Source organism: Schistocerca piceifrons, chromosome X, assembly GCF_021461385.2.
Source record: "Schistocerca piceifrons isolate TAMUIC-IGC-003096 chromosome X, iqSchPice1.1, whole genome shotgun sequence".
NCBI classification, from domain to species: Eukaryota; Metazoa; Arthropoda; class Insecta; order Orthoptera; family Acrididae; genus Schistocerca; species Schistocerca piceifrons.
Window position 1 is genome coordinate 510,483,293 of NC_060149.1, and position 13,400 is coordinate 510,496,692.

General features: G+C 43.8%; 1 protein-coding gene across 1 annotated transcript in view; it reads left to right on the forward strand.

Moving 5' to 3' along the window:
• The first annotated feature begins 2,089 nt into the window (after nt 1-2,089).
• LOC124722467 (uncharacterized MFS-type transporter C09D4.1-like) overlaps nt 2,090-13,400 on the forward strand; it is a 176,161-nt gene continuing 164,850 nt past the window's right edge. The window contains exon 1 of the mRNA XM_047247623.1: nt 2,090-2,386. Coding sequence (XP_047103579.1) covers nt 2,090-2,386 — 297 coding nt within the window. The remainder of the gene's footprint in view (nt 2,387-13,400) is intronic.

Below are 13,400 nucleotides of genomic sequence, written 5' to 3' on the forward strand. Positions count from 1 at the left end.
AGAATCGGGATAACGAGCTTTTGCACCTTCCTTGGCATTCTAATTCCAATAGTGATGTGAAGCTGACTTTTCACTTGTAACATGTTCTGATTTTGAACGACCATCTTCTCTCCCACAATTCTGCAATACGACCGCCCTGATGCTCTGTTACTTGCGCCAGGTGACGAAAGCCTGGCATGTCTGTAGTGCTCGAAAGAACAGACCGGTCTCTCAGTAATTCAAATACAATGTCCATTGGCGCATGCTCATTACGTGGTCACTACTCTATCCACAGCACGCCGCTTTGAAACATTGTGTGTACTGCCTTTATTCAGTTTCCCATGACAATACAGCTCTTTTACACTGACGCGACAAAAGCCATCGGATACCTCTTAATACCGTGTCGGATCATCTTTTACCCGGCGTAGTGCAGCAGCTCGACGTGACATCGATTCAACAAGTCGTTGGAAGTCCCCCACAGAAGTATTGAGCCATGCTGTCTCTATAGCCGTCCATAATTGCGAAAGTGTTGCCGGTGCAGGATTTTGTGCACGAACTGACCTCTCCATTACGTCTCATAAATGTTCGATGAGATTCATGCCGGGCGATCTGGGTGGCCAAATCGTGCGGTGAAATTGTGCAGAACGTTCTTCAAAGCAGTCTCGAACGATTGTGGTCCTGTGACATGGTGCATTGTCATCTGTAAAAACTCCATCGTTATTTGGAAACGGAGTGGCCGAGCGGTTCTAGGCGCTACAGTCTGGAGCCGCGCGACCGCTACGGTCGCAGTTTCGAATCCTGCCTCGGGCATGGATGTGTGTGATGTCCTTAGGTAAGTTAGCTTTAAGTAGTTCTAAGTTCTAGAGGACTGATGACCTCAGAAGTTAAGTCCCGTAGTGCTCAGAGCCATTTGAACCATTTGTTTGGAAACATGGTCATGAATGACTGCAAATGGTCTTCAAGTAACCGAACACAACCATTTCCAGTCAGTGATCGGTTCAGTTGGACCAGAGGACCCAGTCTATCCATGTAAACATAGCATACACCATTATGATGCCACCACCAACTTGAGTCCATGGCTTCGTGGGGTCTGCGCCACACTCGAACCCTATCGTCAGCTGTTTCCAACTGAAATCTGGAATTCTCTGAACAGGCCACGGTTTTCCAGTCGTCTAGGGTCCGATCAATATGGTCACACGAGCCCAGGAGGGGCTCTGCAGGCGATGTCGTGCTCTTATCAAAGACACTCGCTTTGGTCGTCTGCTGCCATATATTATTAACGCCAAATTTCACCGCACTGTTCTAACGGATACGTTCGTCGTACGTCTCACATTGATTTCTGTGATTATTTCAGGCATCGTTGCTTGTCTGTTAACACCGACAACTCTACGCTAACGCCGCTGCCCTCGGTTGTGAAGTGGAGGGCGTCGGCCACTGCATTGTGTGTGATGAGATGTAATGCCTGAAATTTGCTGTGCTAGATGCACTCTTGACACTGTGACTCTCAGGATACTGAATTCCCTAACGATTTACAAAATATAATGTCCCATGTGTCTAGCTCCAACCACCATTCCACGTTGAAAGTCTGTTAATTTCCATCATGGAGCTATAATCACCTGGGACACCATTTCACACGAATCACCTGAGTACAAATGACAGCTCCGCCAATGAGATGCCCTTTTATTTTTTTTTACGAGATTCTACCGCTATCTGTTTACGTGCATATTGCTATCCCATGACTTGTCATCCCAGTATAAATTACATTATTGAGTAATATTCTCGAAGCTCTCAGACTAATATTTACTGCATTTTGGTACAAAACCCTGACCTGTTCTTCCCTCTAGGCGTGCCACACAATAATTGCGTAATGGCGATAGCTCACTTGTCACGCGCATGTAGCTCTAAACTGTACATGACGTGGGGGCACAACCGACATATGCATAAGGATTGTGCCAAAGACGTCTGTTTTCTGGAGAATTATCTGAGATTAGTATCGAGGCAGGGCCTCAGGCGTTGAGTAACAGCAACGCCGAGATTAGGTGCGGAGGCCGGTGCTGCAAACAAACTTATATGGCTGGGAGCCGTTGGCGGGTGGCAGTGGATGGCAGCGATGAGCGCGCGGAAGATGTCCATCAGGGCTGATTACGCGGCGGTGGCGCTGCAGGACCCCGCGCAGTCGCCGCTGCCGCTGCGGGTCCGCGTCTACCCGCGGCGCTGGCTCGTCCTGGCCATCTACGTGCTCTTTTCGACGTCAAACCTCTGGCAGTGGATACAGTACGCAATAGTCGGAAACTTGGTGCGCAAGTACTACGACGTCAGCAGCTATGCCGTAGATTGGACGTCTGTCCTCTTCATGCTGGTCTACATACCATTCGTTTACCCAGCGTCGTCCCTGATTAATGAGAAGGTGAGTGCTTTGCATACATCGGCAAGCTTTCGTGATCCTTGTCAATAAAAATAATATCTACTCCCCAGCCTGTATTGTGTAAGTCTCTTCATCTCTGAATAACTACTGTAACATACATCCATTTGGCCTGCTCACTGTATACATGCCTAGGTCTCCTTCTACAACTTTTGCACTCAACACTGCCATCTATTACCAAATTCGTTACTCTTTGATGCCTCAGGATGTGTCCTATCAACTGATCCCTCCTTTTAGTCAAGCTGTGCCATAAATTTCTTTTTTCCCGAATTCGATTCGGTACCTCCTCATTAGTTATTCGATCAACACAGCTAATCTTCAACATACCACCTTTCAAAAACCTCTGGTCTTTCCTCGTCTGAACTACTTATCACCCACGATTCACTTCCGCAAAAGACTACGCTCTACACAGATACCTTTAGAAAAGTTTTTCTAATACTTAAATAATTTATGTTATGGGTTAACAAATTCATCTTTTTCTAAAATGCTTTTTTGTCAATCTGAATTTCATACCCTCTCCACTTCGGCTATCATTAGATATTTTACTGCTCAAACAGTAAATCTCGTCTACAACTTTTAGTGTCTCATTTCCTAGTCTAATTCCTTCAGCATCGCCAAATTCAATTCGACTACACTCCATTACCCTCCATTTACTTTCGTTGATGTTCATTTAATAACATATTTTCAAGACACTATCCATTCTGTTCAACTGATCTTCGAAGTTCTTTTGTTTCTGTGACAGAATTGCGACCTGATCGGCAAACCTCGAAGTTTTTATTTCTTCTCCCCGAACTTTAACATCCCTCCCAAATTTCTCCATTGTAACTTTTTACGTTAGTCAGTGTACAGACTGGTTAACATTGTGGTAAGCTACAACCCTGGGTCCCAACCTACGACTGCCCTTCCACGACCTTCAACTCTTACGACTGCATTCTGGTTTCAGTAAAAGTTGTGGATAGCTTTCCGTTCCGTGTATTTTTAGCACAAACAGCTCCAGAATTTAAAAGAGTGTATTGTAGTCAATAGACGTCTTTAAATATACAAGTGCTGTAAACATTGGTTTGCCTTTCACCGCACTATCTTCTAAGATAGGTCATAGGGTCAGCGTCGCCTCTCATGTTCTTGCAGTTGTCTGGAACCCTGAGTGATTTTCCCAGAGGTCAGCTTCTACCAACCATTCTTTTCTTCTGGAAGTAAGTCGTGTCACTATTCTGCAAACCATAAATTATTAAACTGACGGCTCAGTAATATTCACACGTCTGCACCTGACTACTTTGGTATTGTAATTATTGCAATCTTCTTGCAGCCTGGGGGAATTACAAATGTCTAATATATCTTGTATACCAGATGGAAAAGTTTTGTCATGGCTGACTCTCCCAAGAATTTCAAGAATTCTGAAGGAATTTTGTCTGCGCTATGGGCCTCTTTCGGCTTAAGTCTTTCAGTGTTATGTCAAATTCTTCTAGAAGTAGTGGCATTGCCCGTGTCTTCTCGGTATCGGCATGTTAATATGTTAGTGGTAGAGGGTGGCTGGACTCTCTTCCTGTCACCACACCTTCCTTCCTTCCTTCCAACCCAGAACGGAATTTGTGTATTCCATCTGTGTGCGTCTAGTGTTGTCCCATGTGAAAGAGCTAGACCGTTTTCGAAATGTTTGCGAATCTTGTAACTGAGGTGAAACGTGAGTAGAAGTCCAGTACTCACCTAATCAGATGTGGAAAACCGCCTAAACACCACGTTCAGGCTGGCCGGCACAAGAGCACTCGTCGTTAATTTGCCGGGCGTTGTTCCAGCGATGGCACGTCTCCCCAAATCCCGAAAGCGGAGTGCTAGCCCCGCAGCTATCCAGGACTCAAAGTATCGTATCTCCCTTACAATATGCATTTACTTCCTCTTCCCTTTTTATAATACTGCCTCTAAGTTCATTTATCTTGTATAGCCCATCTATATGTTCTTTCCGCTTTTCAGCTTTCCCTTCAGTGCATGGTACTGATATGTCAGCTTGAGCTCTTGATATGCATATAGACCGGACGGAGTGGCCGAGCGGTTCTAGGCGCTTCAGCCTGGAATCGCGCGACCGCTACGGCCGCAGGTTCGAATCGTCCCTCGGGCATGGGTGTGTGTGATGTCCTTAGGTTAGTTAGGTTTAAGTAGTTCTAAGTTCTAGGGGACTGATGACCTCAGATGTTAAGTCCCATAGTGCTCAGAGCCATTTGAACCATTTTTGATAAGCATATAGCTGAATCACTTTTCTCCCAAGATTTCTTTAGTTTTGATATTGGCGGCATTTATTTTTCACCTAGTCACGCATACTTCTACAGCCTTGCATTTGTACTCCAGCTAATCCAGCTTAGCCATTCCTCAGTTTCTGGCAATCTCGTTTTTTAGGCGTCTCTGCTCCCTTCCGCCTGCTTCATTTGCTATATTTTTAAGTTTCGTTCTTTCATCTATTAAATGCAATATCCCATGTGTTAAACAAGGATTTCTACTAGACCTTGTGTTTTTTACCTATTTTATTCTCTGCTACCTCCACCATTTGATTTTCCGAAGTTTGAGTTTTGTCTTCTATTGCCTTCCTTTCCTCTATTTCAGTCAACCATCGCGTAATTCTCCTTCTGAAACACTCAACAACCTCTTGCTCCTTCAGTTCATCGATTCACATCTTCTTAATTTCGTACCTTTACACAGGTTACCAGTTTCACTCCGCAGTTCATAAACAATAAATTATATTGTAAGGGTTTACACCTGCCCCTGGAAATGTCTTACAGCTTGAAATGTGATCTCGAAGCCTCTGTCTTACCATTACATTATCAGTTTCAATTCTTCCAATGTCTTCAGGAGTCTTTCACGTATAGGCACGTACTTTTCCTTTTATACTCCTCAACATTTCGATCCTACTGCTGGCATCTTATTGGGAAATTCAAAAGGTTGAATATTGCCGGAAAACAGTTTCCTGTTGTCACGTCACGACAGCATCCTGTGCTTTTCTGAAAAATGAATTAGCGTGAGAGAGTTGTCAGGCTCTCACTGGCAGGTTATCGTTATTCACCCGCTTTTAATTAAGTTCTGGCATCCTGTGGAGCGCGGAAGGAAAAATTTCAAAAAAATGGCTCTGAGCACTATGGGACTTAACTTCTGTGGTCATCAGTCCCCTAGAACTTAGAACTACTTAAACCTAACTAACCTAAGGACATCACACACACCCATGCCCGAGACAGGATTCGAACCTGCGATAGTAGCGGTCGCGCACTCCAGACTCGAGCGCCTAGAACCGCTCGGCCACCCCGGCCCGCAAAAAATTTCAATTATTTAGATATTGCAGTCTGAAAAACTTGCCCTGCTGTGTGCCTAAAGCAGGCGGTATAATACATTCAGAAAAATGAAAATTCTCTACCAACTAATACTTTTTAAAAATTCAAAATTCTAGTCACGCACTAAAAAACACATTAATATATACAATAAAGCATTATAATAAACATATATCTAAAATCGTAATTAGCTAGAAAGAATATGAACTGAAAATAAGTGATGAAACAGAAAACAAAAATGAATGCATTAGATTGCTTCTAGTGTGGATTACTTTGCTGCTCTTCGGTTTACGGCAACGTCAGTATCTCTTCGAGTTTTGCCTGCTCAGAGTGGGACAATAACCTACGCTTACAGACACCAGTTGACGTTATGTAAATTTTATTCCTGTATAGATTATTTGTATTCTGTAGTCCTAAAGATAGCGTATGGGTCGGTAATTCTCGAGCATTCCATATGAGTTTCATACATAAATAGATTTGATTCTACTTATCTATCATTAAACCTTTAATATTGTAATTATAAATAACCGTTCAATTATTGGAAGACTCGGCAAAACATCGAACCGTCACAACAACAACATACGTTACTATTACTAGTTACTAATAGATTTATATAAAACTAAATTACGATATTACATATTTCACTACAAAAGAACCGCTACACGTCATTAATAACACGGTGTTTTCATGCTACTTGTGAGCATATATTCGCGCATTTGCTGGTCGTGGTTACTTTCACTTGTGTGTCACATAACAGGCGGCGAAAAACTGAGAACGAGTGAGGAGCTGATATTAATTAACTATCTTATTTACTTTAGGTTACAAACGTACTTATATACATGTATTACATAAGACACCGGAGGCCACATAGCACACCAAGCATAATTATCTCGCCTTTGTATTTCATTCGTGGATGGTACGTAGGAAGCTCTCTGTACGAGGCTGGATTTCTCTAATTCTAACGTTGTGGTCATCGCACGAGTATGTTTCTTAAGTCATTTTGGACCTTAGGTTCTCGGAATTTTGTAAATAAAGCTCTCTGCAATACACTAACTCATGTATCTCTCCCAGTGAAGTTTATTAGTTTAGTGACACATTCCCACCGGCTAAAGAAATTCGTGCAGAATACTGCTGTTTTCCTTTATAGAACATCTGATCAAAAGTATCCGGACAACCCTATGCAATGTGGAACTGCCGACTGCAGGTGACGAGAGGCGGATCCGATAGTATAAAAGGAGGCGGAGAATATCGTGTTGTCAGTAGAGAAGCAGTAACCGCAGAAAGGGTCAGTTAGGAGAGCTCAGTGATTTCGAACGTGGCTTGGTCATTGGATGCCATCTGAGTAACAAATCCATCACGGGCACTTCATCCCTTCCAAAGCTGTCTAAATTCCGAAGTCCGGCTGCTGATAGTCTCCGACCAATGGTGCGGGATGTAACAGAATGAGCAGGGGGACTATTACTTGTTCTCGGATGGTGGGCGCAGATGTGAAGGGGTTACGATGTGCTTGGTACAGAGTATAACGATCCTCCTCTGTTTTGGCCAGACATGGTCGACCGGAGGCCTGAGGACATCTACGCCTGTCCTCATGTTCCCGCGCAGTCTAACATCTGGCCACTGTCACATTCGAATGCCCTACAAATCTAGATATTGTACGATTCGATCTGTTAGCCAAATGGAGACTTACAAAGAGGCCACTATCAAACTCTGTCAGGTGCTGACAAAGCTGTCTCACACTAGTATGCAGCATCTCTGTGTCCTTCACCGTGGTCAGTCGCCATCTGACGCTGTTCAGACGTCTTAAATACCCTACCAGGCCTGGTAACAACACTAAACACGTGCAACTCTAATGTACTCTGGTGGCTGTTCTACATGTAACATAGAATTGCAACTCTAATCCTTTATCCATCAATGATGTGCACCCATGTTTCCAGGGTGCTTAAATTTTTGTCAGACAGGATATATATATATATATATATATATATATATATATATATATATATATATATATATATAGGGTGTCCCACTCAAACCTCCCTGATTTCAAAGACCCAGGAAAAAAAATCACAGTAGATCCGACAATGAAAATTGCACCACATTGTAGAGCATCTCAAAGAATTTATTTATTTATCATCAATATACCTCTACATGTGAACCATTTGTAACATGAAGAATATCGAGTCTATATACAATTTCTTGCCAAGTTCTTTGTAACATTTCCTGTGTTATTGTTGCAATTGCATTAGTGATACGATGTCGCAACGTAGGAATATCGTCCACTTTGGTCGCATACACACGGTCCTTCACGAATCCCTACATGAAGAAATCAAGCGCCGTAATGTCGGGTGAATGTGGTGGCCAGACAATGGGTCCTCCGCATCCGATTCAACGACTCGGAAATTTCCTATCCAGGAACTTGCGAACAGCCATTGACCTTGCGGCGGAACTCCATCTTGTTGAAAAACGATGTTGGGTTGCAAGTCTTGTATCTGAGGGTACACAAACTGCTCCAACATGTCCAGATACACTTGAACAGTAATCGGCGATTTTGTTTCTGAGAATCACACTACTGCTTGTGCGCGCTGCTGTGGAGTCGCCATTTTCACTTCATGCGACTCTGGTGATTCATCCCCAGATTTAAGACAAAAGTTTATCTAGCAAAATCAGATTGGGAGAATTTTGAAAACACATGTATAAAACGAGTAGCTGGCAACACTGCGCGGTAGCGTTCTCGCTTCCCACGCCCGGGTTCCCGGGTTCGATTCCCGGCGGGGTCAGGGATTTTCTCTGCCTCGTGATGACTGGGTGTTGTGTGATGTCCCTAGGTTAGTTAGGTTTAAGTAGTTCTAAGTTCTATGGGACTGATGATCATAGCTGTTAAGTCCCATAGTGCTCAGAGCCATTTTTGGCAACACTGCCACATCATGGAGCGCATTGGAATGTACGGAGGAACGCTTAATACTCTGCACAGCCGAATTAGCAGTTGTAGCTCACTGCGGAAACTCCTAGGACCTCAAATCCGCATCCACCATGGAACTATGGTCCGAATCCTGTCAGGTTCTTTTTTTTATTTTTAGACCTCCGTTCCCTAGTTCTCGTCGTTTATAAGAGGGACATCATATCGTCACATGACATTTTTCAACCTCTACAACAGCCATTGTTGGTCGGAACACGACCCACATGTCACCCGTGAACGAGGCTTTCAGGCAGGATTTGGCAGAAATCTTTGGGCTGGAATCGTGATAGGAGTGAATTTGGGCCCTTACCTACAGACGGACAATTTGAACGCGCCCCTGTATCGTACGTTTCTTCGCAATGCTTTGTCTGAAGTATTAGAAAACGTTACACTTGGTGTTCGGCAGAAGCTATGGTTTCAGCATGATAGTGCACCGCCACACTTTGAAATGAATTTGAGTAACTATTTAAATGAACCGTCTCCAGGGAAATGGATTAGTCTCCGAACTTTAATCGATTAGATTTTTATTTGTGGGGACATTTAAATGAATAAGTTTATAGTACTCCACCAAAGGATGTGCACGACCTAATAGTTCGTGTGCATGCCGCTTCGATAATGGTCGGTGCAGGTGTGTTGCGTAGGATCCAGCCAAGCGTGGTACAGTGAGTGGCGAAGTATGAGAAATGCAAGGTCGTCGCTTGAACATCTTCTCTGAAGTGAACGTTGCTCGTGCGTGTACATTCTGCTCTGCGAAGATAAGCCTGGATGTTAAAACGCACAGAATGAAATTATTGTGCGTAACATAATGCGAAATCAAGTGTAGCCTATCTATTGCATTTCTTGTACCTCATTGTCACAGACGATGCTACTGTATCCACTGTTATTTTCTATTGGCTTTATTTGTGTCATGAACGAAACAAAGTGGTTTGTAAGAAGTTCATGCTATGTATTAATATTTAAATAAAGTTAATAGTAACCGAAAGAAATACACAGGATACAACACTGTGGATGTGTAAACTGGATACAGTTTGATGCTTTAACTGGAAACAAAAAGTTTGGCGCGAACGAGACTATTGTATTGTATTGTATGTTAACCGGGGACCTAGAAACGACGGAAAGGCTCCGTCCCCGCCGCAGCCGCAGTGGTCCACAACCCCACGACGACTACCTCAGTCCACTTCACCCCTCAGCCGCCCCACACCGAACCAAGGGTTATTGTGCGGTTCGGCCCCCGGTGGACCCCCCAGGGAACGTCTCACACTAGACGAGTGTAACCCCTATGTTTGCGTGGTAGAGTAATGGTGGTGTACGCGTACGTGGAGAATTTGTCTGCGCAGCAATCGCTGACATAGTGTAACTGAGGCGGAATAAGGGGAACCAGCCCGCATTCGCCGAGGCAGATGGAAAACCACCTAAAAACCATCTACAGACTGGCCGGTTCACCGGACCTCGACACAAATCCGCCGGCGGATTCGTGCCGGGGACCAGGCGCTCCTTCCCGCCCGGAAAGCCGTGCGTTAGACGGGATGAGGAATCGCAAACCGACCGCCGAGTGCGGCATTTTTTCTTCACTCTTTATATATACAGGGTGTTTTAACTTGAGACAACCAAATATCTCGAAAACAACGCATCGTGCCAAAAAAGTTAATAACAATAAAGAGGAATTCTGTCTGTGCTACAACTGGCCACCACTTAACAATTAGCCGGACGTGGTGGCCGTGCGGTTCTAGGCGCTTCAGTCCGGAACCGCGGGACTGCTACGGTCGCAGGTTCGAATCCTGCCTCGGGCATGGATGTGTGTGATGTCCATAAGTTAGTTAGGTTTAAGTAGTTCTAAGTTCTAGGGGACTGATGACCTAAGATGTTAAGTCCCATAGTGCTCAGAGCCATTTGAACCATTTTTTTGAACTTAACAATTCCTTCTGCGTGGGCGGGGCCAACTTCGCATTTTCAATGTGAAAACCCCATTTTTATTGTATTCTACGCCAAAAAATACTGTCACTTCAGGGACGTTTTACGTTACTACAATAGTTGTGGCTTGTATTCCGCCGGTAGTGGCCAGCGCAAGGGTTACGGCGGTTGGATGGAAACACACCGAAATCAGTCACCCTCATGAGGGGGTTCGAGGGCGATCACCGAAATCAAGCGGTCCGATGGTCTGGAGACTCACCACAACCAACCCCGTAGGGAAGAGAAAACAACGTTGCCATATAGGTAGCATATTTGTCAGAAATGTCTGCGTGTAGCCTTATTATTTGTAATGTACAATCACATTTGCAATACTCGAGTAACGCTTGAACATCAATATCAACCGTCAGAACGCAAAGGTTTACGTTTACATCGTAAACTGAAATGGAGAATTAAATGCGTCGATTCTTAAGTTTTAAAACAGGCACACTTGATATTTGTCGATAATAGCGCCAGCTATCACAAATGGGGAACAACGGTTTGAGTAAACCGTACGTATACTTCTGGTAGAATCCGAATATGCAATAGAATGGGCGGTTCCTGTTTGAAATACAAAGTTGACCCCGACTACGCAGGAGAGGTGGTTAGGAGGTGGCCAGTTATAGCGCAGACGGATGTCCCCTTTACTAATATTAAATTTCCACCTCGAACATTTTTTTTCGTACGATGCGTTTTTTCGAGATATTTAGTCATCTCAAGTTAAAATAAACACCCTATATACGACAAAAATTTCGCCATGTATTATAACATACTGTATTATTCATGTTACAGCTTACATTTTGGTCTACTCCTGTATACTTTCGAGGCATATTTCTCATGTGTTTAGGTATAATTTGAAATTGCCTTGGAATCAGGGTTTGAAACTTTAACAAATGTATTAGGATTTATTGTGCTAATGGAATATCTTCCCGGGAATAATTCATCATTCTAGCGTGTCGCAGATAGCTGGTACTTCGCTGGTGGCTGAAAGCCAGAAAGTCAGAAGCTTTTAGCCGTCTCCTCTGTTGAAATTTCATCCTTTTTCAGAGAATTCTACACTTTACGTATGTGAATGTCTTTTCCTTAATCGGCATGTTCAAGGCACAATTCTCACTAAAAGAAGCAACTTCTTACGTTCAGCTGTTCTCCTACTGTCAAACTGCGATACTCTAATAGTTTCAATGCCATGTCTGATTAAGAATCAGAATTTTCGAAACATGTAGCGAGTGAAGTACTGAAGTAACTAAGGTAATCTTTCCGCATTTGAGAGGCCTGGGATTCACTTCCTCGTCCTGGCCAACCAGATGTAGACTTTTCTGACCCCCTAAATCGCTTAATTCAAATGAAATGACTTTTTTTTTCAAAGGGGCGGCCGATTCCTCTCCCTTCTGTGTATACTCAGAAACAGTGCTCCATCTGCAATGCCTTACTCTTTTCTTCAAGAGAAGTGACTGCAGCTCCCCTTGCCATGCTACAAACAACTCCATTTCATGACTCAGTGTACGTGACGTGGCTGTACGTTCCTGCACTGCTCAATAAACAATATGTACTATCTGATTAAAATTATCCGAACAACCTCATGAAATGCGGAATTAACCACTACAGGTCACGAGAGGCGGACCCGCCAGTATAAAAAAAGGTGGTGAGTGTTTTGTTGTTAGTAAAGTAGTAACAACAGAATGAATCGGACGCGACATCTCAGTGACTCCGAACGCGAACTACTTCCTGGATGCCACCTGATTAACAAGTGAATAACATACATTGCCACCTATATTTTTCTGTTTACTTCTTGTGCAGAATCAGTATTTGTTCCGCTGGCTCCGTGCAGTTTCTGCTTGATAAGTAACTTATTAATGGTTTGTCTAGAAATGTGCCTTTGTGGCTCAGTGGCTTCAATTCCAGACTACTAACCCACAATTTTAGGATTCGATCCTGGATGATCCTATTATTTCCTCAGCTACTTAACTCCGAGTAAGCTTGCCATTATATGGAATAATTTTTCGACCCGACATGCGTCTATACAATTACATAGAGCTTTGAGACTCAAAAATTTCTGAAGAGACACTGGGTTCGAGTGCATCAAAGAGAGCCGGCCGCGGTGGCCGAGCGGTTCTAGGCGCTTCAGTCCGAAACCGTGCGACTGGTACGGTCGCAAGTTCGAATCCTGCCTCGGGCATGGATGTGTGTGATGTCCTTAGGTTAGTTAGGTTTAAGTAGTTCTAAGTTCTAGGGGACTGATGACCTCAGATGTTAAGTCCCATAGTGCTCAGAACCATTTGAACATCAAAGAGTTCATACTATTGCAGCACACTTGCAACTTTTGTGCAGTGAAAGTGACAAGAGACGACTGGAAGACGATTCTCGCCTCTCTACACCAGCAGCAATTATTGCAGCAATATCTTACCCAAGATTTGAAAACAAGTCCAGTAGATCACCTGTATTGCTGTCGATGACCAAGGGAGGCTTGCAACAACATACACTTCAGAGATATACACTGAAGCACCAAAGAAACTGGTATCGTTATGGGTATTCAATCACAGAGAGATGTAAACAGGCAGAATATGGCGCTACGGTAGGTAACGCCTATGTGAGACAAGTGTCTGGCGCAGTTGTTAGATCGGTTATTGCTGCTACAATGGCTGGTTATCAAGATTTAAGTGAATTTGAACGTAGTGTTATAGTCGGCGCATGAGCGATGGGATACAGCATCTCCGAGGTGGCGATGAAGCTGGGATCTTCACGTAGGACCACTTCACGAATGTACCGTGAATATCAGGAATCTGGTAAA